We start from the raw sequence: 24,707 nt of genomic DNA, 5'->3' as shown, positions 1-24,707 counted from the left end.
TGGATATCACTATCCATGTGGATATTCATAGTTGGTGAGAACCAACACCAACTCTTTTGCTCTCCAGTTCCTGTCCTGTTGTGCCATACTGCTTGCTACATAGCTTAAAACTGCAATGGTAGGGTTTTTTCCAATAGTGTTAAAAAGGGGGAAAAAAATTATTGATTAAAGCAAGAAGAAAAGAATTTTAAAAACTTCCAGAATTAGAGGAAAATTTGGGGAGCAATACTGAGCAATGAGTGAGGAATCAACATGAAGGTACTGTAGTTTCATGACTTTCTGGAATAGTGTGCATCATTAGAGTTGTATTTTTATTTTGAACAGGAACAAGAGGAAATAGCAAAGAAGCATGAGGAAGACCTTAGAGTTCTACACCAGAAGTTAAATTTGCATACTGACAATTCTCTTAATAAATTCAAACAGACTGCTTTGGTGAGTTATGTGTATTTGTGGGATTAGTGAGGTTGTTCCCAAATTTTTAAAATTGTTGCTCAAAAGAACAGTTTTGCAGTCAAAAGTAAGTAAGAAATGATGGTGGGAAAAATAAATGGGTGGTTGATACAGAATTACTGTATTATTCTTGAGAGAATTTGCAAGAGATGGATTAGAGTCAAGTGTAAAAAACCAAAGTTACCACCTCAGTATATATGAGTATTTTTCATATCTTCCTCATTAATGGAGACTTCTAGGAGAGGTATATTTTGTTTTCTGTTCTTTTCATTGAATCTGTGGTTATGTTAAACTAATCAATTTCAATACAAATTTTCTCTTGACACTTTATGATAAGGTGAAACCTGTATTTAACTGGTTATTCTGTGGATCATTAGATGCACAAAGCTCTTTCAAACCAGTGTGACTGCTTTCTCTGCAGACTGAGATTCACATCTCAGTAAATAAACATTAGATATTAATGTTTGGTTATATTCAGGATTGAGTTTAAAATGCATCAATAATGTTTACCTTTGATTTAAAGCTTAAAATGTTCATCACATGCATTTGTTCTGTTTTACAGGAGTTAATGAAAAAGACTTCTTTATCACTTTCCAACAACAAACATTTTCACCGCTTAGCTGAAATGGAGCAAACAGTAGCAGAACAGGATAATTCTCTTGCTTCACTTGTTGGAAAATTAAAGAAAACATCATCTGATTTGGAAAAACAAAAACAAATTACTGTAATGAAAATCAAAGAGTTTGAGACTATCAGAGCCCAGTAAGTTTTTAGGCTGTTAACATAAATCACAATTGGATTGGATCAAGTCAATTATGTATTGCTGCTACAGGACTGGTCTATCGAATTGAACATGTTTTTGCTTAATTTAAGATTTGGCTGAAAACACTAACTCAAAAGAGTTACTATGGTTGGTAGTTGTAAATTATTTTTAATCTGTAGCGCTTTTGGGGGGCTAACATTGAAAAACCGTGGCTTGGAAAAATGCCTTTCAGTTGTTAGCTTTGTGCCATTCAGTGGAAAAGAAAGTATTCAAGGAGTCTTGGTATGAGAGTTGTCTTTAAACTACTGTGCTATTTGCTGGTTTGTGTTTTGGTATTTTTTATCCCCTGCTACATCCATTTGGGCTTGCTGCCTAACAAGTTTAAACTCACGAAAATTTAACCCCTGTTTAAAAGGAGAAAAGTATGATGCTTTCTTTACCTCTGAGGGCCAGGAGTTAGAATGAACAATGCTCTAATCTCCTTTTGCTGATCTTTTTGAGTAATTTACTTATTCGGTGGAGGCTCCCTTTGTTGAGTCAGTCTTTTTTTGCTGTTTCCAAATCTATGCATCATTTCCTTTAACAATAATAAAAAATATAACATCGTGCCCTTTGTTATTTATTTGGAGTTTGCTAACTTGATTATTGCAGTGTACCCTATTAATGGTTATTTTTTATTAGGCTTCAGGAAAAGCACACAGTTGATGTGGAACAACTAAAAGATGAAGCAAATGAATTGAGGAACGTGTTATGTCAGATGGAGAAGGAATTAGCAAATGTAAAAGCTGAACTAGAGGTCCAGAAAGAAGCAAATTATAGAGCACCCACAGCAACACTGAAAAACCTGGTGGAACAGCTGAAGAGCCAGTTAGCCATAAAAGAGAAGCAGCAGAAAGTTAGTCAACAAGAATTTATCCCTATGTCACATAAAGGTTTAATGTTGCGTAATGCTTAAGAATTCTACATACATTACAGCAGGAGGTAGAATATAATTGCGTAATATAATATAGTAAAATATAATTGCCTTTTCTTGTTTTGTAATGTTCATATTAGCAGCTTCTTCACTTAAAAGAACTTGAATTTATTATTTTTAGGCTTTGAGCACAGCACTTCTGGAACTCCGAGCAGAAATGACTGCTAATGCTGAACAGCAGATTATTTCTGCTGCGTCACAAAAAGAGGCATATATGAATGTCCAGGAGATTGTTGACAGGCAAACAAAGGGGCTTACGGTGAGTGCTAAGTAATATCATTGTATTGCATTGTTGTATTGTTGATAATCCTGACTTTGGGGGCTTGCTGTTTTGTTTGTTTGTTTGTTTTCTTCTAGACACAGATAGAGGAATTAAATAATCAGATTACAAAACTTACAGATAACCTCAAAATAAGTAAAACCAGGGAAAGTTCTTTGTCTGATGAAAGGGATGAGTTGAACCAAGAACTTCAGAGGAAACAAAAAGCATTTGCTAAAATGTTGAGAGAACAAAATGAAATGGAAAAAGAAAATGAAGAGCTGAAGAAACGGATTAGGAGGCTAAGCAGTAGCATTCAGGTAGAAGTGATTTTTAAAAATATGTTTGATCTTGGTCAAGCTTCTGCATAGATGTGCTGGTTTGGAGGGGAAAGATGAAGTACTTTTGGCAGGCATTGAGACTTATACTTGATTTTAAAATTTATTTTTACTCATCAGCCAGGTTACATGTGAGCTATTAGCTTTTGCTGTTGGCAGCATGCCTCAAATAAAAGGAAGAGACTGAAAAATACTTGCTCCTTGAACTATGTTTGAAAGAGTCGGAGGAGTTGAATTACCACTTTCAAGGCTTCTTTGAAAAATGGAATTTTGTGATCTTTCTGGCTGTCCTTATTTCCCCTTTCAGAAGAAAAGTAAAGGATTTACAGTAGAATCGTCTAATTTATTTTTTTTAATTCAGCTACTTGCTGCTGTTTATTCAGTTTAGAATGCAAAGTTACATTCCAATACTTTAAAGATAAATTTTAAAAGATCATTTAGGTTGTAAACTAATTCTACCACTTGGAATTAAAGTCCTTATTTTTTGAGTGGAGAAAAATACTTAGGTAGTGGTCGTTAAACTTTAAGTTTGTAAAAGTTTGTAATTTTTCAGAGCAAAGCTGATGAACAAAATATGATAGATGCACTTCAGAAAAAAATTAAAAAGTTGGAAAGTGAGCTTGAGAAGAAGTGTGAAGAAATGGAAAAAAAAGGTGTAAAAGAAGACAAGGTAGGTGATACATGAGATTGTGGCTTTGAAAGACATCATCAGCCTAGGTCTAGGCAGTTTAACTCTCCCTATTGCCTTTAAAAAACCCAACCAACAAACCAAACTTGATCAGAAGAAAAGCAGTTTCATGAGTGTAACCTCTTTGTGTTTCCCATGCTCTTTATTTGTGCTCTTGTTGCTTAGTACTGGTATATTAATGTTTTCCTGCCCTCTTTGTAGAATTAAAGATCCATTACAAATCTTAGAAAACTAAGATTTTATAGGTAGCAGTGAAATTGATTACGTAAGTGCTGTCAGATGTGCATTTGCAAAATCAATGCAATGATAAAAATATGAAGTACTTAGGAGCAAAAGTGTGAATCTTAGAAGGGATGATGTCTGTGTAAGTGATTATTCTTTGCAGTAGTGATCTCCACATACAAGAGGTTCAGAGTGATTGGAGATGTGTCCATTTTACCAGTTGTTTTGTTTGGGTTTTTGCTTGTTATTTTACTACTTCAGTAACTAATTAGTGGCTTGTCAAAGTAATCATAAAGTATGCTGGAATATTATCGCATGCTTGTATAATGACATTCAGACTATGGTATTAAAATACTATTCTAGGACTGTTGTTTAGTGTCTAGAGATACTTTTCTCAAATTTGGCATGTTTCTTCCTTTTTCCAAGGTTTTGCTTTCTGTCTGTCCCTTAGTAGCAGTAACTGTTCAGAATGAAGACAGAAAATAAAGTACAGGGGCTAACTGGCAAAGAGAGAAGTCCAATTAAAAAGAACAAAAATTGCTTACAGGAATATTGACTGATTTTTCAGTAGCCATTTGTGATCACATAAGTAGAGGTTTTAACTGATGTATAATTTATAGTTACTGAATTGTAACTTTAAGTAAAAATGACCAATTTTACAGCTGTGCAGCAGGGACATACAGACTTCTGGTGAGCTGCAGAAGACAGATCTGCTGTAAATTGGCATAGAAAAACACTTCTGTTTCTTTAATCTGTCTTCTTTACTAACATGTATTTCAAAGTAAAAGGGTACATTGCACTAGCACCTCTAATTTCATAAAATGTGTCACTCCTCTTTTTGTAAAATAAGTATTAAAAGCTAAGGAAGAATTTGGGAATAGTATTAAACTGCATCAGCTTTATACACCAGTCACTACAGTATACTTAAGGTATCCAGCTGGGCCTGCTATTTACCTTATCTACCATAAGGTAAATAATATATGCCTGCTGTGGCTTCATGTTTTAAATTGATAAATGAAGAATATATCATTCTTGGTTTTCTAACGTGTTTGCTTATTTTGCTTTAAGAAAAAAATTCAGAAAGAAATACATAATTTGTTTATGTGCTTCACAGACCTCCAAAGAGGAAATAATTAGATGGGAAGAAGGTAAAAAATGGCAAATCAGAATGGAAGGATTGCGGAACAAACTAAGGGAAAAGGAAAAAGAAGCAGATGCTGTAGCCAAACAGCTGAATACATTGAAGGAAATTTATACCAAGTGAGTTGGTTTTAACAGATTCCGCTACAAAATTATGACATAAGGGAAATCCAAATATGTTTGCTACGTAATAATTATAAGAGTTTGTTATCTTTATAAGACTGATGTCTAGAATTTGATATTGCTATTGAGATTAAAAAGATTAGTTAACTTTAAAGTAGCAGGCTACTCCTCTAGTATCCTTTCCCCTGTAGAAGCCTTTATTAGAAGAAACTGTCTCTGAATAAAACTAATTAAAGTCCTTTATTACGCTTCTTGTATATAGCGTTCTGTTACTCCCATGAAACAAATAACAGCTTTATGAAGACAGGCTGTTTCTCACCTCTGTGTTATTTAATCAGATTACTAGGACTGGATACAGTGCTACTGTTACATGGAGTGCTACTGCAGTACTGGCAGTTCTAGGATTATGAGATGGAAGCCCTTTAAAAAAAACACCTGCGCAAACCCTCTGCAAATATTACATTTACTTCAGTACGGTAATGGCAAGGTTTTACTGATAAAAGGTGCAGAAAAGAAAGGAAACTATGATGGTGATTGTAGCTGTCGTTAGATAGTGGTTTGAAACTGCTTCGAAATGGCATTTAGTCTTAGCAAGTCTTGCATGAATTTCACATAAAAAGCAGGCAAGACCAGCAAGGTTTATATGACATGGATAATACTGATTTAATGTTCATTGTTTTTTCCACGTTTGGTTTTTGGTTTTTTGTGGGCTTTGGGGTTTTTGTGGTAAAGCTGTACTGTCTATAATGTACCCTTATTAAACAGAAAAGGGGTTGTGGTTCAGTGAGCAAATAAGTTGCAATTGTGGATTCTTTAAGACAGAAAGTGTTTTCTCCTCAAGAAAGCAAGTTAGCAAATAAAGTTTTAAATGTAAATTTACTGGATGTTACAGGACTGAAAAAGAGAAAATTGCTTTACATAAGAAACTGAAAACTACTGGTGTCACTGTTGACCGTGTTGTTGGAGTAAAAGCCTCAGAGACTGAAAAAGAACTGGAAGAACTAAGAAAACGGAATCTAGATTTAGAAAACGAAGTTGCTCACATGAGGTGAGAGGCATTTTAAAAGAATCTATAAAAACTAAAAGATCTAAATGAGAAAAAAATCTGTGGAAAGAGATAGAAAGTCTCTATTAGAGCAACTGATTCAATAACGGAAAAAACAGATGGGAATTTCAAAAATCCTTCTTTAAGTCTGTGATGAGCAAACTTAAAGCTACTTGGGAGCAATTGTGCATGTTCAGAGAATATGCAGCATTGGTTCATTATTCTAAAAAGCTAAGTAACATGAAAAACATCTGGCTCCTATTGTGTAAAATTATAAGTACAATTTAGAGTTGGTGAAAGTTACTGGAACTGCTAAGTTGTAGTTAGGGAGTGTATTCTTAATCAGTGTATCCACTATCACAGTGGATAGTGTACCTAAGTAATATAAGCTGTACACATATCAAAAGAGCAGATTCCTTTTGCCAAAGTAAGTACTTTCAATTCACAGGAATTAGCTGAAATAGCCTGTGTGGCTAACACTGATTTAGAATAACTAGCCCAGTAATACTAGAAAGTCCAGTCTAGTAATCCAGAAGTTCATGGGGTTTTTTTACCTTAAAGGATGCTTTTCTGCATTAATAGCCATTTGTTTGTTTTGGCTTGATTTTTTTTTTTTTTTTTTTTTTTTTAATGTAGAACGCAGCAAGCAATCCCACGAGATTCTGTTGTAGAAGAATTACATTTCAAAAATCAATACCTCCAGGAAAAGCTTCATGCATTGCAGAGACAATGTTCGAGAGAGACGTATTCTAGACCCTCAGTAAGTTAATAATGTAACCATATTACCTAGAGGAATCACACTTACTTAACAAAAATATTTGTTATCCATTTGGTATTCTGTGCCGTTTAAGTGGTTTTATTTCAAATGGTAGTATTCTAGAACAGGATAGAAAATACTCAGCTTTTAGTGGTTTTAAAAAACACAACAAAACAAACCAAAAACGTAGAGTTTCTGTGTTCTACAGATAGAAGCTGAAATATTCAGCATCCTAGCATATGTGGAGAAATAAGGGGTATGTATTTTTAAATATGTGAGTCTGCAACTGAGAGACTGCTATATTCCATAATGATGGAAAACTCAGGATACAAAGAGTTTGGAGAAATACTGAGCTGCATTTCAGTTACATTAGGTGTTTTTGTTGTGTTTTGATTTTTACAAGGTTAATTATACTGCAAATATTGCAGTATTAGTTTACCTTAATCTTTCAAGAAATCGATTTAACAGTACATTCTAGTTTTCTTTTTTTCCTGTTTTGTTTTACTGTCTTCTGCTTTTCTTTCATGCTTCATTCTATCTTCAACTTGAATCAGAGTACATGTGACCAAAGTGAACTGACCAAGTCTGTTCCTATCAGTATCAGTAAACAAAAGTATCTGAATTCCCTTCAAAAGAAACCTATTTCAAATAGGGATGAAATCAAGCATCAGACTAATCATAGCATTACTGATGGTAATGAAATAGATGAGGAAGCAGACATGCAAACATGCATCGTGCATAATGAAGGCCATGAGGCTACTGCGGATGCAAGCACAGAAGCGTCTCCTGAAAACCATCCTGAAGATGGTGAGAAATGCAAGGACACAGATATTTCTAGGGAAGAACTGGAAAACAAAAATATAGCTGAAGCTGATGAAGAGAACTGCAGTGAAACAGAAGAAAATATAACCCAACCTGAAAATGGAAAACTTAATGAGGAATTTGAGGAAGAGGAGAGGAAGCAAGAAGTACTCAAGCACTCAAATGTTGATGAAGAAGAAAGTGTAGAAGAGCCTGATACTGGCAGAATGAGCTGCAATCAGTCTGATTCAGGGGAACCTTCTAATCAAGCTAATGACTATGAAGCAGAAAAAATAAATGTGAATAATGAAATGAATCAACACACTGCAGAAGATAAACATGAAACTTACCAAAGTGGTACAGAGGGGCTTGAAACAACCCCAGAATTTTGTGAAATGCCTGAGGTTTGATACTGTAGAAGTCCTCTAGCATTTCTTCTGTATAAGTGATGTAGAAATAGAACAGTTTGATCTTGATAATGCAGTGATTTCCTATGCATGGTCTGCAGGGATACTGAAGTAGTCACCAAGTGGTCCATAAAGCAAACCTTACACTTTCATGATAGGCATGCATGTCAGCTCACAAGTAAGCTACTGTCAATTCTAAAATTTTGATCCAGAAGGTTTGCAAATAATCCCAATGAAACATGCAGCTAGTTGATGACCTGCATTCTTTAAGAGCCTTATGATGTGTTATTACTTACACTAAGGAAAAAATATGCTTTATTGAAGCAAATACTTTATTCCTATCATTATTAGTGATGAATTAATCAATCATACTGTTAATTCCATAATTACATAAATAAAACCTGCTGATTATTATATCATCAAAAGGTTTTACTCTTTAGTAGTCAGGCATAATAATTTACCATATAGTTATGATTTGAATTGGCAATATAAGGCATGCAAAGCACTCTTTATGTAATAGAAATTTCTGGCCTCCATGGATAAACACTTAAGATTGTAGGAACTAACAGACTAAGAATTAAAGTTACATACTACTCTTCCTGACTTGCTCTGTGATCTGTTTGACTTAAGTGAAATTCCTTATGCCATATGTACTATTTAATAAACATACCAGAATATGTCCTTAAAATTAGATGCTGTTCCCAGGTACAGTGTCACAGCTTACTACACTCAGTAGCTTTTTTGTCTTTTACACTTTGAGATTAATATCTACCCAATAGTTTGTGAGTTAATTTTGGTTTGACAAAATTTTTACTGGTTTATACTGATTTGTAAATTTCCCCTAAAGGTTAAGCAAGTTTAGAAAATATAAGAGGAGTTAAAGTCAGAGCAGATTAGATCAAAACTGGCAATACAACTGTAATCTGTTTTATTTCTGTGAAAAATACTAATTCTGTGTTGCTCTTTATCAGCTACAACTGATGCAATGATTAGTGCATTACCACTTAATAATTTTTTTCCCCTCTGTTTTCTCAAGACATCAGGAATAGGATCAGATGATCAATATCAAAGAGGACAAGAGCTTTTAAAGGAAAATTTAAGATTGTCATCTGAAAACGTTGAGCTAAGATTCCAGCTAGAGCAGGCCAATAAAGATTTGCCAAGACTAAAGGTAACATCTTCTTACCTTTAGTACCCTTTACCCTGACACAGGTTAGGGGATTGCTTAAAAAAAAATTGATATATTTTCTGTACATACTGTAAGTTTTTAATGGTTTTATGGAAGATGAGAAGGCTGAATGGCTGGTAAAAATGATGAAAAATGTCATTGTGATGGGAAATTGCTTTTTCTTTACATTTTTCAAAGTAAACCCACTGTATTTTTGTTATTGATAACCTCAATTTGAAATCTAAATAAGTTGCTTATTACTTTGGTTTTTTAGGACCAAGTAGGTGACTTAAAAGAAATGTGTGAACTTCTCAAAAAAGAGAAAGCAGATGTTGAACGAAAGCTGGGCAGCATTAGAGGGGTGAGTATTGTAACAGCATTTTTCATCATAATTAAATGAAACTGAAATACAAAAAAGCACAATGTTTTACTAAAGCTAAATTATTTGGAATCAACCAAAAGCAAAAAGGAATTGTTCTTACTTGTTTATTTTATTGCCAAAGTCCTATTATAAATGAATGACATTCAGTTAATAGGACCATTAGAAGGACTAGAGCTACACTATTATTAAATATTTGCACAATCATGGCCTTATTTTGTCATTTGGATTAAAGTTATCTTCAGAAACATATTTGTACAAAAAAATAGGAGTTGCAGCCCTAATAATGAAAATTATATTCATGTATTTAGGTAAATGTGTAATACAGTTACAGCTTTATGATTTAAAAGATAGGATTTTATTTGATGCAGATGTTAAAAAGTGTAAGTTATTGTTAGTGAAGTTTTTTGTTTGTACTATGCAAGATGACACAGTTAAATTTTACCCTAGCTACTGTCAGCTACTTTAATAGAGCAGTACTACAGAAGTTAAAGGAAAAAAAGGCTTCAGTACTGCCTAATATGTCCCTTGCCACTAACCTGTCAAACTATTTGTGTGACCTTTCAGAGGAAGCTGACTTAATAAAAGCTCTTAAGTGCCTTCATAGCTCTTTCAGTATACAAGGAGAATGAGTTCTAATTCTGGGTACCTGGAAAAGTTTGTGTATTTCCCATTCTTCTAGTTGTACCTTGCATGGACTGCTTGTGTATCTGTCTGTCTCTAATGTAGTGGTAGTTTTTGGATAAGGAAATTCAGTTTATAGAACTGTTTCACGCAAAGGTTCTGAGGAGGCAGCAAATTCTAAATCTTCCTCCCTTTCCAGGCACCAAGATCTGACAGAGGTTTTTCTTTAATTCTGCTGTGTACCAACACAAACCTCCTAATCCCTCCAGTTATTTTAGAGAAGAAAGAATAAGTCATTTTTACTTCCAAAACTTGGTCACTGTATAGGTTTATGTAGGGCTCCAGGGAGTAAAATCTTCCGGATTTTCCACTGTACTGTGTTCCTTACCTCAACAGAAAGAAAAGGAGGTACTTGGGCCCAGAATTAGAAACAGCAGCATCTTTAAGTTATTACTGCTGAGGAAAACAGTTGCTACAAAGATAATGAGAAAATAAATGCATGTGAAGACCCTTTAACAGCTTTTCTATCTGATAAATGAACATAGTGCAAGAACTAAAATGGAGAAATTACAAGCTTTTTTCTCCATATTTATTTATTTATTTATTTATCACTCTGCAAGGAGAATATATGCCTTGGGAAAGGGAGAAGATTTACTTATGCTTTAAGATGCAGTTCTTCTGTCACTTTAATCCAGCAGAAGTATGGTTGCTAAAAAAGGGCCCTCTTTTCCTCCCTCAAGCTCCCAGCCATTTTAAAAAAATTTTTTTTCCCTTCAGACAGTATTTGCTTTCAAGCAATTGCATGGTCTGTTGGATCAGGGAATTGTTCTACAAGAAAAGCTAAAAAAATAAAGTAGTACTTTGATTTATTTTCCTATGTTTTAGTTTAGTTCATAAAGTACAGCAGATTTTGAGACTAACTGCAGCTTTCTTGGGTAACACAGAAAATGAAGGAGCTGACGACTTTGGGGGTGGGGGTGAATATATCACTAAACATTTTGGGGAGCTAAGTATGCAAGAAACTTTAGTGTTCAAGTCACACCAAAATATAACATCTTTTTTATAAATATAAATTTCAATGGGAAAATAAGCAATAAAGATTTGGAGTATCTCAGAATGTCAAGATGAACTGTTTACTTCCTTGCAGTTTTTTTTCTTCCCTCTCTATAGGCTGGTAGAAGTGGAAAGACAGTCCCAGAATTGGAAAAAACAATTGGTTTGATGAAAAAAGTTGTAGAGAGAGTCCAAAGAGAAAACGAAGAGCTGAAAAAAGCTCCAGCTGTGGTTTCTAATGAGAAATTACTTGGTCTTGAACAGGAAAATGAGAGGCTAAAGGTACTGATTTATCTCCAGTAACTACATTTAGATAACAGTTTATATGCATTTTAGCAGGCAAATGGAGCAGCAAACCTATTGTTGACACTGATTGACACAAAAGTGTTTTAAAAATACCAAATCTGAAGCGTGTAGAACAGAAAAGCAAAACTTCATTTTAGCATAACATACTGCATGATTTATGTAAGGGTACTCTGTATATATAAAATATATACCTATATTTATGTATATATGCATATATACATAAATATGATGAAATGAATGTGATGAAATGTTATGTTCACTGTGCTAGATGGCTGTAACTACGCTGTGCTTTAAAAATGGAAATCTGAAATTTTCTACTAAGCAATGTATATGTGTTTTAACAAACCGTTTGCTATTTAGTCTGAAATAGAAAAAATGAAACTTCATCTGGGGGGCCAGCTGAGTATGCGTTATGAATCTAAAACCAAAGGAATGGAAAAAGTCATTACTGAAAACGAGAGGCTGCGTAAAGAACTGAAAAAGGTATGATCATTGTAATGCATCCCTTTATTTCCATTAGTTATTGGTTGTGGTAAGTATCTTGGTTTTTTTAAAGTGGTTGATATGGAATGGACACTTTTCTAAGCACTGATATTGCTATGACAAAATTTTTAGTCCTGTGTGGAGAGGAGACATCCAAGGAGCAGCCCAAGACAGAGTTTGGAAGTTGTAGTGCTAGTGATCTTGGGTGCACTGTTTTCCTCTAAATCAGCACTGACCTTATCTCACCACCATTTTAGATAATCCTGTGCTTCATGTGAGGTTAAGTATTCCATAAACCTTTGTTGTTTTTATTGAATGATAGGAAGCTGACAGTGGAGAGAAGCTACGAATAGCAAAGCATAACTTGGAGATATTAAATGAGAAGTTAACTGTACAGCTGGAGGAAACCGTTAAGAGGCTCAATTTGGCTGAGAGCCAGTCTGACGGAGCTGACAGCAAAAGCTGGAAGTCCGTTGTTACAACAAGGTAGGAATTGAGAATGAGGTAAGGAAGATAAACAGAAGTGTTAATTTCTCTTTAAATATTAGCAAACAAATTAGACTTTCATTTTTCTAATTTTTTCTTTCCTCTTTTGAAGACAGTTTTATATTATCCGTATTTTATTTTCTGATTCCGTATTAGTATGTAGAATCAGTATATGGGTCTCTGATACGAATCCAGCAGAGATCTAGCGTCCTTAAGTACTGGCCTTGTTCTCTGCTTCTATACAGTAGCCAGGTACTTACCTCCCTTCTTCAGATCAGCTGTAGACTTCTGGGTAGTTCTGGTAAAGGAAGTACTTTGTGTTCCTTCCTGCTTAAATGTATTGTATTTGTGCTTTGTGGAATAATGTCGGTATTTTTGCTGAACATAGAAAGTATTTTAGTACCTTACCACATGGATGACAATCTGAAACAAAAACTGGAACCCAGCAACCTGCGTTTTCCAGCCTGGCTGTATTTGAATCTCCATTTAACCATGTGCATGTGCAGAGGTTGTGTTAGAAAACCCACTGGGATTTCTGTACTACTTGGGACATGTAGGCATAGCTAAAGATCCTTCATGTGTGTTCTGGAGGCCCTGAAAGCTAGTTGCAGTCAGCCAGTTGATTCTGTTATCTGTAGAAGGAGAAAAGCTCTGAGACTAGCACTGGATTATCTTTTCCAATATATAAAATGAAGTGTGAGAATCACCATTTCTGGAGTTTTAGATGAAACTCAGACTGTGAAATCAGCATCAAAAATGATTTTTGGTTTGGTAATAATAGTAAATGTCTACAAATCTTTACCAATAAGTTATCTGAAAGTTACCTATCAGTTGTTACAAAATTCAAGTATCATCACTTGCATCATTCAGTGTGGAACAAACTAAAGAAAACAGTTTTATGACACCGATTTCTGCTTTGCAACTTAGGTATATATTTTTAATTTATCTGTACTTCCGCAATTAGTTCAGATGCTTTTTCTATGGCAACCTACTTATACAAGCTGTAGATCTTGACTCTATAGCCTGAACAACTTTGATTGCATTCCTTCCTTTGCTAGAAGCAAGCTGTTTAGTTCTGTGTTTTGTGGTTTGCTTACAGAAATGATTTTGGCAAACAGTCACCCCAAAACCACTGCCAGTCCAAAAAGCATTACTATCACACCCGTTTTCAATTATGAGCTATGCACAGAGATGCTAGTTATATGTCATGCTAGCATGCTTAGTAATGAACAGATTGATATAGAATATGAAGTTTGATACAAGATACATTCACATGAAATATGCCTGTGATTCATCAAAGTGGACGAGGAAGGAGAATTTTAACCCTCTTGAGGCAAGGGTTTTTAACTGGGTATCATCTCTTGTACTGCTGTATCTCAGAAAAGGATGAGAAAATGAAACAATGCTTATGCTATTAAGAGAAATAAACAGCCTGTGTCCTGCATAAGGATGGAAGAGAGCAAATTTTTTGGAAGAAATACTTAGTCCTGGACTCCTGGATGACCTCAGGATGAAATAAGACGACATTTTGCAAAAGTACTTTTTAATAGTTGTAAACAGAGATGGAAGGTATCTACAGAACCAGAACCTCTGACAGCAACCTTATTGGGGCAGAAAATGAGATGGACAGGAGAGAGACTTGTCTGATTTCAGCTTCGGTCAGATCACTGTTGAACAGTCTATCTGCTGATGCCCAAGATTTTACCCACCTCCCAGTCCTGCACTCCCACAGGATCCCTTGGGGGAGTTCTAGTGCTTCCCTGACTCCTTGCTGAGCCATTTCACTTCACTGGGACTTCAAGAAAGCCATTCCTTTTTTTTAACCTTTCCCCTAACTACGTAGTGAGGTAAAATGTCTCTATGCAAGGGCAGATGACAGCCGTATTTAGCGTAAGGAAGGACGGTAAAACTGGCTGCCAGTCACAGGTGGAGGAGGACAGGAACATGCAGGGAAGATGGTAGGCCCTCAACAGGTAGCATATCAGCTCAGTAGTTTGAATATAGGGGTTTTTTTTAGTTCTTCATCTCCTTGAAAAACATTTCTACTTAGTTCTGTTTAGTTGATACAGAAAGGTAGTTGTGTATAGATAGATACAAAATACATGGTTGTGCTTAATTGTATTTGCCTATTTCAACTGGTGAATAAAAACTTTTATTTGCATTTACTTTAACGTGGTTTTAAAGTAAATGAATAACATGAAGACATTACTAACCTAGAGGAGCTCATTGGGGCACTTTAACATGCAATCCACCTCACCAGTACATCTTCCAAAGCATGTACGTGGTAATAGAAAGTATTTGATAGGGCAGACAAAGGTGTCATCCAAGCGATCCTTCGGAAGGCTCTTTGGCAGGTAGCAGGATGTTGGAGATTGTATTGCTAGCTGAAAACCCACTTCAGGTGGGAGGTTGGACTACATGATGTCCAGAGGTACCTTCCAACCAACATTTCAATGATTCTACAAAAACCTTTTTGTAGCCTTGTATGGCTCAAAGCAAAATACAGTCCTCCTCAGACTGCTGTCACTCTAGGGTAAACGTAATTTCTTGCGGAACACTTTTGCCCTTGGAGTCTGCATCTTCTGTATCTGTATTAGCCCTTTTCTCAGTACATTATCTTCCATAAATTACTAAATCATAAGAAAAATACTGTCAAAGGTATGACACTGAAGTAAGACCTGACCAATGTGCACTCTACATCAATAAGAGATGTGCCTGTTTTTAACAGGAGGTAATCTGGGGTTTATGTGCAATACCATAAAAAGATTCCAGTCCCCCCTTTAATGAAATGTAGACACAAAGTAGGATCCACAAAGGTGTAACATTTGGAAAAGCCTTTATTCTAAGATTAAAAATGTATTTTTCATTATGCTTCTTTCAGCTCACTTATAATTACTTAATAATAACAAGTGATTATTTCAAGGCCAATGCCTCAAACATATTTTAGGGTGTATTTTATGGCATTTAATCTCCTAAAGATATTTTAATCTCTATTTCTTCAAAATATCAGCTTTTGCTCTTATCTTTTTCTAAATAAAAATACTACCAGAATGCATGAAACCAAGATGAAGGAAATGGAAATGGATATTGCTAAAAAAACCCAAAGCATAGCTGACCTTAAACGGCTGCTTCAGGAAGCAACAGCACGTGAACATGAGGCTGATAAAAACTTACAAGATCTAAAAGAACAAGTGAGTAAAATTTAGCCAGATGACTCTGAGAATACATTGCTGAATATTAATTAATTTCTTTCTAATGTCTATATTGGCAGAGTACATTTTTTTCTCTAATCCATGCTTTTATAGGTTTTTTCAGTCCTAGTTGCCCTAATTGTACATTTACATATTTTAGCCAGTTAATAAGTTTTACCACATATTATCAATATAGTCATAGACTATTCTACGCTGTCTTAGGGGAAAATTAATCTTTTTCTACTGTATTCTTCTGTAGGGTTTATTATAGTTTCATTGATCCCATGAAAGCCTGTAGGTACAGATGCTTCAAATGGTCTTAAAATCTTTCTAGCTTGTTCCACAGAGCAAGTTTGCTGCAGGGACTTCCCTCTTCCTTCCAGGTCTTTTTTGGGGGATTGACTTAGCCATCCTAGAGGGGATCTTCATGGCTGTTTCCCATATGGCCTCTTACATGCAGTCCCTAATAAGTCTTACAAATGTTATTTCACACATGGAAGAGTTGATGAATTTTAAAGTCAGGTACCCTTGAAAAGATGTATCAAATTTTGGACTTTAAGTACTCCCCAGATGTAGCCCTGTGACCATCCACCTAGATTAGCTTCCATCTTCTCATTTATTAATACGTGCATGGTTTTCTCCCCAGGCATCTTGTACTGGCCATTCTCAGTGTAAGGTATCGACTACACAGCTTTCAATATAGGAAGTCATATATATTATGTAAGCAAGTAAATGTGTTCAATAAATAGAACTTGGAATTGAGTCCTATAAAGCAGTTATTTTGTTAGTTGTTGCTTGTTTTCCCTTTTCTAAAGTCAGCATTATTAACGTGAAGTGTGTACCAGCAACAAAATTAACAGAGAAATAAAATTAATATCACCTAATGAAATACTCTGGAGCAACACACTTTCCAGTTTCTTTTGTGTCTCAAATACTGATGAAGGGATGTGGTCATGGTTAACTACATTTCAAAGATTATGAAAAAAACCAAATCCTTACTGTTTTAGGTAATAATAGAACAGAAGCCTATCACTAACAGTAGCCTTACAAGAATTTATAAATTGTCACTGCATTCAAAAACTGTATGTAGTCTCACATCTAAACCACTAATGTTTTGCTCCTGCATCTTCTACTGAAAGGCACTTCCAGAGGCCAATGCCTTGTCTGGTCAGGGACCTGTTCTAACAACTGCAGGTCATTTCTAGTCAACATACACACATCTGGGTTTTCATGGCAAAATCACAGGTTTTTCATATTATGTTAAAAAAGGAACATGGACACCTAGGTATGCAAATAAGCACATCAGTAGTATTTTTAAAGCACTTAAATGATTTAGGCATATCACTTCCTTAAGCATGTGTATAAATTATACTAATTTAGCTATGTGTCTTAACTTTCTTTGTAAATCTAACTTTTGAATACTTTTTTATTCACCCTTGGTGAAATATGTAGCAATGATGTATACTAACTTTAAAAAGGCTGTAGATAATTAGCTCTGTGGAAACTGTTACTAGATGAACACGGGGTTTTTTCTGTGATAATCTAGTACTTAGTTATATCCTTAGTATTATTTTCATTTGTTTTTTAATCCTGTATCAAAGAGAACTCCATCTGAACTGCATTATCCACGGATACTGTTTTCAATAGTAAAACTTTCTTACTTTTTCTTCTAAGGTTGAGCTTCACAAACACTTTCCTGAAGGTGCAAGGACAGAGCAAAGCCTCATCAGGGAGCTTCAGCTTTTAAGGTAATGTACTTTTAAATAACTAAATAAATACCTCAGACAATATACATGAAATAAGAATGATCAGGAAACGGCCATTGCGATTTTTAGTTATATATTTTATATTCAAAAATATTTTAATATTTTTTTTAAATTATTCTAAAACTGTTTTATATTCCAGATTAACTAATAATCGGTTAGAGAAAGAAAAAGCAGAACTAGCTCACCAGGTGGAAGATTATAAGCACCATGTACACACATATACAAGTGAAGGTCCTGCAGCCGGTAATCATTTTCAATACCTAAAATAAAGATCTTCCTGTAGTTTAGGCCTAAAACTATTTTTACTTAATATGTGTGTCAAAATGATAATAAACCTATGGAATTGTTTGAATTATATTACGCCAGAGTACTGTAAACTGGAGCAGACTACAGTCTTGGATTTTTGAATACTTATACAAGCTTTTTATAGAGAAGTGTTAGTAAAAATCTCCATAATTATCTTGAACAAGGGGCTGTAATCTTTGTAAGATTTCCCTCTCCAAGAAGATGCATAGTTCATGCCGCCCTTTGCTTTATAAAGCTCAAAAGACTGCTTGCAAGATGTCAGTCATTCACCGAAACCCTCTCGCCTACCCCTTTTGCCTTGGCTTCCAAGCTGCCAGAGAATGTCTCTTTCCCAATACCAGCTCTGTGAATGATTTAAGACTTAGCAGGCATCAGTCCCACAGGAAAAGCAGAGCACTAGAGAGCAGCACATCGCCGTGACTGGGGAAAAAAAACAAACCAAACCAACAACCCTCTTGAAATTATGAATACAATTAATAAGATCCTTATACTATGTTATTTCCAAATTTCCTGCATTTAATTCAGAGAAACCGTACATGTCATATTTCTCAGAAGTGTGCTAATACACTGGCCACTGGAGTACTGCATTCGATCACGGGAACAAGACACCACCACCTACTTTGTACAGGAACTAAAGAAAAGCCCAGATGACTTGAATTTTTGGTGGTTGCTGATCCCAATTGGGTTTACACGCTTTAACTGTTTCAGCTTTCAAGAGATGCAGTTACTGTAACAAGATTACTCATGTCATTGATTTTTCACTACCTTAAATTTCATAACAAATTATCACTATTTTTGCAGGACATAATGATATTGTAGAGAAGGATAAAAATGACAAGTTAATGACAGAAATAGCTGACCTTCAGACACAGTTGAAAGCCTCAGAGTTGGAAAAAATGCAATTAAAGGTGAGTTGCCAGGATCATCCTAGGCAAGATAATGAGCAAAATTATGGTAAGCTAGAAAGAGCTGTTTAATACCGAAATTAATATTTAATGACAAAATCAATTGCTAAACATTAACTTTATGAAGCCTATTTTGTTGTTAGTGAATGTGCTGTTCGTGGGTAGATTTTTGTGTCTCTGGAGAACATGCTTATTTTCTCATCATTTAGCCCCCTAAGAAAAAGGCAAAAAAAAGCTGCTGTTGATGTGTATTTCCTAAGTTCTGGATAAAGGTGGTACTCCTTTGTTCTTTTTAATAGGAAGAAACAAAAAAGCTGAGAAGAGAACTAGAAAACTTTGACCCTTCCTTTTTTGAAGAAATTGAGGACCTGAAATATAACTACAATGAAGAAGTAAAAAAAAATATTATCTTAGAAGAAAGATTAAAGCAGCTTTCTGAAGAGTTTGGCATTCAAGTGGATAGTCCAGGCAATATTTCTGTTGATTAGACTAATGTTTAGTATCCTCAGTATTGGTACAGAAAATAAATTCTGGTGCAGTTACATAATATTGATTTATTTGTCTGTTTTTATCTTGGAATGATACAAGTCTATTAAAGTTACAATAGTTTGGCACATACCTAAGAGTGCAGAATTGGATTAGTCAACAGATTATGGTCAGTATTTATATACACCAGTCAAAATAAAAATGAGTTTTACCTCTCCCAACTCCTTTGCAATATTTTAATTCAGAATAGTAGGATGGGTAATACACAGGTGCCAGGTGAAGTTGAAACCTTGGACTTCCCCTAAAATTGAGAAACTCTTAAAATGTGCTAAGTGTGCTAAGTTCCAGATCGATAAGAATATTTAATTTGTTCTTGCTGTCTCGTGCTATCATACTTCTTAAACTATGGACTCAGGGTCAGCATGCTGGATGTCTGTTCTTACATCCCTGGTTATTTTTACCTCAATTTTAGAAAATCCAAGAACAAAGAATTGAAAATAAAGTTATAGTATTTCAGGCAAACTAATGGTGTTTTTGTAGATAAATGATTTTTCATTTTGTATACTTTATATAGCTGGATGTATACTTTTATAGCACAAATAAACCCAACTCAAATGATCATGCTTTCTCACCTTTATTATTTATATGCCATCTTACTTAATATGCCCTTGATGAAGTTTCCTAATTGAGATGGTCTGAAAATGGGTATATTAAGCCAAGTCATGTATCTCTCTAATTACTACGCATCTCCAAAATAGAACTAGTATACTTAATATTATTTACTCTTTTTGTCCCAAAATAGTGGAAGTACCTGTAGAATATAGCTTAATTAGGTTTTCAAGTAATAGCATAATGCTGCAGCTTACCAGTTCAATAATACAGTGAAAAGTTTTCCCCCAAAATTAAAAAAAAAGAAAATATCAAATTTCAGGACTGATTCTGGTCCCACCTGAAATATGTCCTTTACTGTTATGAAACAAGTAGATACTAAGTCTGAATCATACATATAACAGTGTCAAAATAATTATATTTATAAAAGTGCAACCTATGGAATTTTGACAGTTGATTGCATTCATTAGCTAAGCTACTAGGACCAGCCAGTGTTAGACAACATACTTCTTACACTTAATTATAACAGTTTCCAGAAATGGCTTCAGAAGTTAAGGATTTTTTAGAACTCAAATAAACATGCTGAAAGCTAGATCTCAGCTCTGGGTGTCAGATCTCTCATTATATAAAATCAGTCATTCTGGAAAAACTTAAAATGATACAGTACCTAGCCTGCTGCCTAAGCTAGAAGATTATTTGTGAAGAGTTCTGTGGTAGACACAAGTAAGAGGAACGCAGCACATACATAAAACAATTAACTTACTTAAAAGAGAAAAATCATTTCAAGCATCAAACTTGATATCTTTGAGTCTGTCAAATCTTTGACCATCCAAGTTTGAAAAATGGTGAAACAAACTCTTTGGTTCAAAGTCACAGTCATATTTAGTTCTATTAAAAGAAATTACAACAGGTTGAGAATTCAGGTATGTCTCTGCAAGTGGCCAGTGTAAACCAAGATGATGGCGATGGAGCTAAAATAAAAAGAAGTAAGATCAGTTTAGAGGTTTTCATATAGTAGCCCAACAGTTCCCAACTTGCGGGGTGTGGGTGCGTGCTTTAATTCTAGGCTCCTCTGTATTAGGGCACTTAAAACCATTAATCAGTCACCTGAACCACACGAGTAACAATGAAGCACAAAAGGCAAATGAGACCCAAGGTGTCCTCCACAGCTTCAGAAATAACATAAACTTGCTAATTAATCAAAAATCACATTCTTACTAACAATACTTCTTCTGTAAGTCAACATTAACAAGAAGTGAATTTTTTAAATAAAAGAATTAACATTTTAAAGCTTAAGTGATTCCTATACAGGGAGGCAAGAAAATACTATTTTATGCTCTCAATTACTTTAAGTTAGTAGCATAATGTAGATAATGAAAAAGTTTAATACGTTGTCATTGTAGTGATTCACTGGCTTGACTAATTCTACCGTCACCTGATTTGCTAGGGGAACATTTACTACTAAGGAAATTGGAAAACAAGATAAAAAACAAATACCTGACAATACTTCACATATTATGAATTATTATAGTGGTTTCCACATGCCTGTCTATATATTTACCTTGATTAAACACCCATCATGGCAGTGCCACACAATTCCTTCAACTTTACCCTCATTGCAGCCTTCAAACCAAGACACTATGTCAGTTTGTTTCAAAGTAGGTGGATTCTTTATTTCAAATGCTCCATGTGGTACAAGAAGATGTACAGGCTGCTTTTTGCTTCCTAATCCTATGTTAAAAGAAACAAAAGTCTTCCTGCTAGTTACATATGATAACAAGATTTTCCTCACTTTCGTTATTACAGCTATCTTAAAAGCACTCCATAAAGGTAGACTTCTATTAGATACTACAACATTGTCCTGCCTTTAAAAAAACAGTTAAATATGGTTTTAAGCATCAAATGTAGCTTTCTCCTCCTCATATAACTTTTTATCTACATAAAATAAACATGACAGAGATTTATACATTTGTCTGCTTTTGTCCTTGTGGTCACCTCCTCAGTAACCATAAAGCTACTAGCTAAGTTATTCAGGCTTCAGATCATGATCCATAGCACAAACATCTTAGTTCCTGAAAATCTGGCATATTTTCATAGGAACATGGATTAATAGTGAAGCCAGGTTGTTAACAAATGTGTTGCCTCTTCACTGACTGTTCAACAGAAATCTTCATCTAAGAATACAGCTATTAGATTTTTTTTAATTGCAGTTCCTTTACATTCTATGAAAATGCTTAGACCTGGAACTACTATTTTTCCTATCCATCCTTGCAAGTTATCCTAACAGCAAAGCTCAGAAGCTAGAACTCACTTTTGCTCACACCTAATTTTTCTTCTGTTATAAGGCTTTTAAAGGGAGAAGCCACAACCAAAATTTAGCTTAAATTACATTTCCTTAAAAAAATATACATAATATTTAATAATTTAAAAACTGCAACTTATGACTAACTCCAAGGACTCAAAAAAAAAAAAGGCTGAATAAAATTTTCTACTTTAATGGACTAAACAGCATCAAAAGAGCAAGTAAAAAAAGTCCAGAAAAGGTACCAACAGTCAATCTTAAAAAATATTTTAACAGTAATATTTAATACAACTTTTCCAGTCAAAATATTTTTTGAAAGACTAAAGCAAAGCATTTTTGTAGTAACTGGTAAAGAACAGGTGGAAAGAGGTTTAATAGACATAAACATTCTCATGACAACTCGGCTTTCTGAGGTATTTTTGGTAAGTGTTTTTTGAGCTAGCCCTTTCTCTCCTTTCTAAAAAAGTTACATTGCTACCTTAGAACCTTTTTTTCAAACTTATACAAAGAAAATGCATCATTTTCACTGAAAAATATCACTAAATAAAAATGTATTTAAGAACAGACCATACAAACTTACCATATGGATTTGCATTAATATTAGTCCCAATAAGCTCCAATGTTTGTTCTAAAATTTCCGATAACGGCACTGGACTGATTTCCAGAAGCCCTGGGTCAGCATGGTGTTTCAATACCAGCGCTATTTCAGCCTCATAATTTACAACAGAAGAGTGCCAGCAATACTGCTTACTATTTTTCTCCACAGGCACCCAACCTATAAGAAAACACTGCATTTTACCAAAGTAAATTTCTGAAGTTATCAAATGCATACTAGAACTGTACATGCATTAAAAAAACCCACAGTTAACTACAAACAGAAAGAGTAACAAGAAAAACTGTGTCGTATCTCAGAGGAATGCAAATGTGACAACTATGCCTTCAGCTGAAGCCCTTTAAGTACGTTAACTACTACTTTTAACTCTGGAACTAGTTCTATTTCACTTCAAAAATTGAAGCCGCCCCCCCCATTTTACCTGTGCTGCATCATAGGTACCTGGCATATGTCCATTCTCATCTGGCAAAGGATTGCCATTACAGAACTCTATGTCCTTTGCTGGAATCCAGGTATCTGGAACGGGCTTGAAATCCTCTTCAACATTCCAAACAAATTCTAGACATATAAATGTAACATTTAGTTTTTGGCAAACTGTCAGCCAATTTTATGTTTTGATCATCTTTCAATGCAAGTATTAAAATACCATTGATCTAAACCTTGTTTTACAGACAGTAGTCCCAGTTACTTTGTACAAGCACCAAGATCTGGCACACTCAAGCACTCTACAATTAGGGGGTTTAAAGAAGCATAGTAGCCTTTAAGTAGTTTAAAAGTTTAAAAGTAACCAAGATCAAAACATAGCTACCTAAATAGCTAACCTTATATTTAAACTAGAGTAAGAGAAGTAGAATAGAACAGAATATTTCAGTTGGAAGGGACCTACAACAATCACCTAGTCCAACTCCCTGACCAATTTAGGACTGACCAAAAGTTACAGTATGTTCTTAAGGGCATTGCCCAAATGCCTCTTAAACACTGTCAGGCTTCTTTCTCTGTAAAGAAATGCTTCCTAATGTCTAGTCTAAACCTCCCCTGGTGCAGGTTTGAACCATTCCCATGTGTCCCATCCCTGGACCCCAGGGAGAAGAGCTCAGCACCTCCCTCCCCACGTCCCCTCCTCAGGAAGCTGAGAGAGCAATGAGGTCACCGCTCAGCCTCCTTTTCTCCAAACTAGACAAGCCCAAAGTCCTCAGCTGCTCCTCACAGGATGTGGCTTCCAGCACTGTCACCAGCTTCATTGCCCTTCTCTGGACGCATTCAAGGACCTGAACATCCTTCTTAAATCATGGGACCCAGAACTGCACACAGTACTCAAGGTGAGACCGCACCAACGCTGAATACAGCAGGATAATCCCCTCTTCTGACCAGCTGGTCATGCTCTGTTTGATGCCCCCCCAGGATGGGGTTTGCCCTCTCGGCTGCCAGGGCACACTGCTGGCTCCTGTTGAGCCTGCTGCCGACCAGCACCCCCAGATCCCTTTCTGCAGGGCTGCTCTTCAGCCTCTCCTCTCCCAGTTTATACTTGTGCCCAGACTTACTCTGTCCCAGGTGCAGAATCCGGCATTTGGACTTGTTAAATTCCATCCCATTAATCATAGCCCAATGCTCCAATCTATCTAGATCCCTCTGCAAGGCCTCTTGTACCTCAACAGCACCTCCCAGTTTGGTATCATCGGCAAACTTTCTAATGCATTCAACTACTGCACCCAGATCATTGATAAACATAGTGAACAGAACTGGCCCTAGAACTGAACCCTGAGAACATTGTTGGTGAACAGTCGCCAGCCAGATGTAGGCCCATGTACTACAACCCTTTGAGCTCTGTCCTTCAGCCAGTTCTTCACCTAGTGCACCATGAACCCCCTTATCCCACATGTCCAGAAGGATGCTGTGAGAGACAGTATCAAAAGCCTTACTAAAATCCAGAAAAACTACATCCGCCACCTTCCCTTCATCCACAAGGTGGGTGACCTCATCACAGAAGGATATCAAATTAGTTAAAACAGGACTTTCCCTTTGTGAACCCATGGTGACGGTGCCTGATAATTGCATTAATCTTAA

At 35.4% G+C, this 24,707-nt stretch overlaps 2 protein-coding genes across 2 annotated transcripts in view; one reads left to right on the top strand and one right to left on the bottom strand.

Moving 5' to 3' along the window:
* CEP290 (centrosomal protein 290kDa) overlaps nucleotides 1-19,180 on the top strand; it is a 54,919-nt gene extending 35,739 nt beyond the window's left edge. Inside the window, exons 36-54 of the mRNA XM_010561843.1 lie at nucleotides 325-432; nucleotides 1,013-1,212; nucleotides 1,895-2,108; nucleotides 2,308-2,445; nucleotides 2,544-2,765; nucleotides 3,337-3,453; nucleotides 4,808-4,953; nucleotides 5,849-6,004; nucleotides 6,638-6,761; nucleotides 9,003-9,137; nucleotides 9,409-9,495; nucleotides 11,308-11,472; nucleotides 11,857-11,979; nucleotides 12,302-12,465; nucleotides 15,515-15,656; nucleotides 17,331-17,404; nucleotides 17,562-17,665; nucleotides 18,530-18,636; nucleotides 18,933-19,180. Coding sequence (XP_010560145.1) covers nucleotides 325-432; nucleotides 1,013-1,212; nucleotides 1,895-2,108; nucleotides 2,308-2,445; nucleotides 2,544-2,765; nucleotides 3,337-3,453; nucleotides 4,808-4,953; nucleotides 5,849-6,004; nucleotides 6,638-6,761; nucleotides 9,003-9,137; nucleotides 9,409-9,495; nucleotides 11,308-11,472; nucleotides 11,857-11,979; nucleotides 12,302-12,465; nucleotides 15,515-15,656; nucleotides 17,331-17,404; nucleotides 17,562-17,665; nucleotides 18,530-18,636; nucleotides 18,933-19,121 — 2,715 coding nt within the window. The 3' untranslated portion in view covers nucleotides 19,122-19,180. The remainder of the gene's footprint in view (nucleotides 1-324; nucleotides 433-1,012; nucleotides 1,213-1,894; nucleotides 2,109-2,307; nucleotides 2,446-2,543; nucleotides 2,766-3,336; nucleotides 3,454-4,807; nucleotides 4,954-5,848; nucleotides 6,005-6,637; nucleotides 6,762-9,002; nucleotides 9,138-9,408; nucleotides 9,496-11,307; nucleotides 11,473-11,856; nucleotides 11,980-12,301; nucleotides 12,466-15,514; nucleotides 15,657-17,330; nucleotides 17,405-17,561; nucleotides 17,666-18,529; nucleotides 18,637-18,932) is intronic.
* Nucleotides 19,181-19,290: 110 nt separating this feature from the next.
* Nucleotides 19,291-24,707, bottom strand: part of LOC104828342 (chromosome unknown open reading frame, human C12orf29) — a 9,874-nt gene continuing 4,457 nt past the window's right edge. Inside the window, exons 5-8 of the mRNA XM_010561975.1 lie at nucleotides 23,085-23,201; nucleotides 22,611-22,805; nucleotides 21,290-21,459; nucleotides 19,291-20,699 (exon numbers count right to left, since the gene is read on the bottom strand). Coding sequence (XP_010560277.1) covers nucleotides 20,511-20,699; nucleotides 21,290-21,459; nucleotides 22,611-22,805; nucleotides 23,085-23,201 — 671 coding nt within the window. The 3' untranslated portion in view covers nucleotides 19,291-20,510. The remainder of the gene's footprint in view (nucleotides 20,700-21,289; nucleotides 21,460-22,610; nucleotides 22,806-23,084; nucleotides 23,202-24,707) is intronic.

Source organism: Haliaeetus leucocephalus, unplaced genomic scaffold (genome assembly GCF_000737465.1).
Source record: "Haliaeetus leucocephalus isolate CR32 unplaced genomic scaffold, Haliaeetus_leucocephalus-4.0 Scaffold151, whole genome shotgun sequence".
Taxonomy (NCBI): Eukaryota; Metazoa; Chordata; class Aves; order Accipitriformes; family Accipitridae; genus Haliaeetus; species Haliaeetus leucocephalus.
Note: the sequence above shows the minus strand (reverse complement) of the source record. Positions and strands in the feature narration are given on the sequence as shown.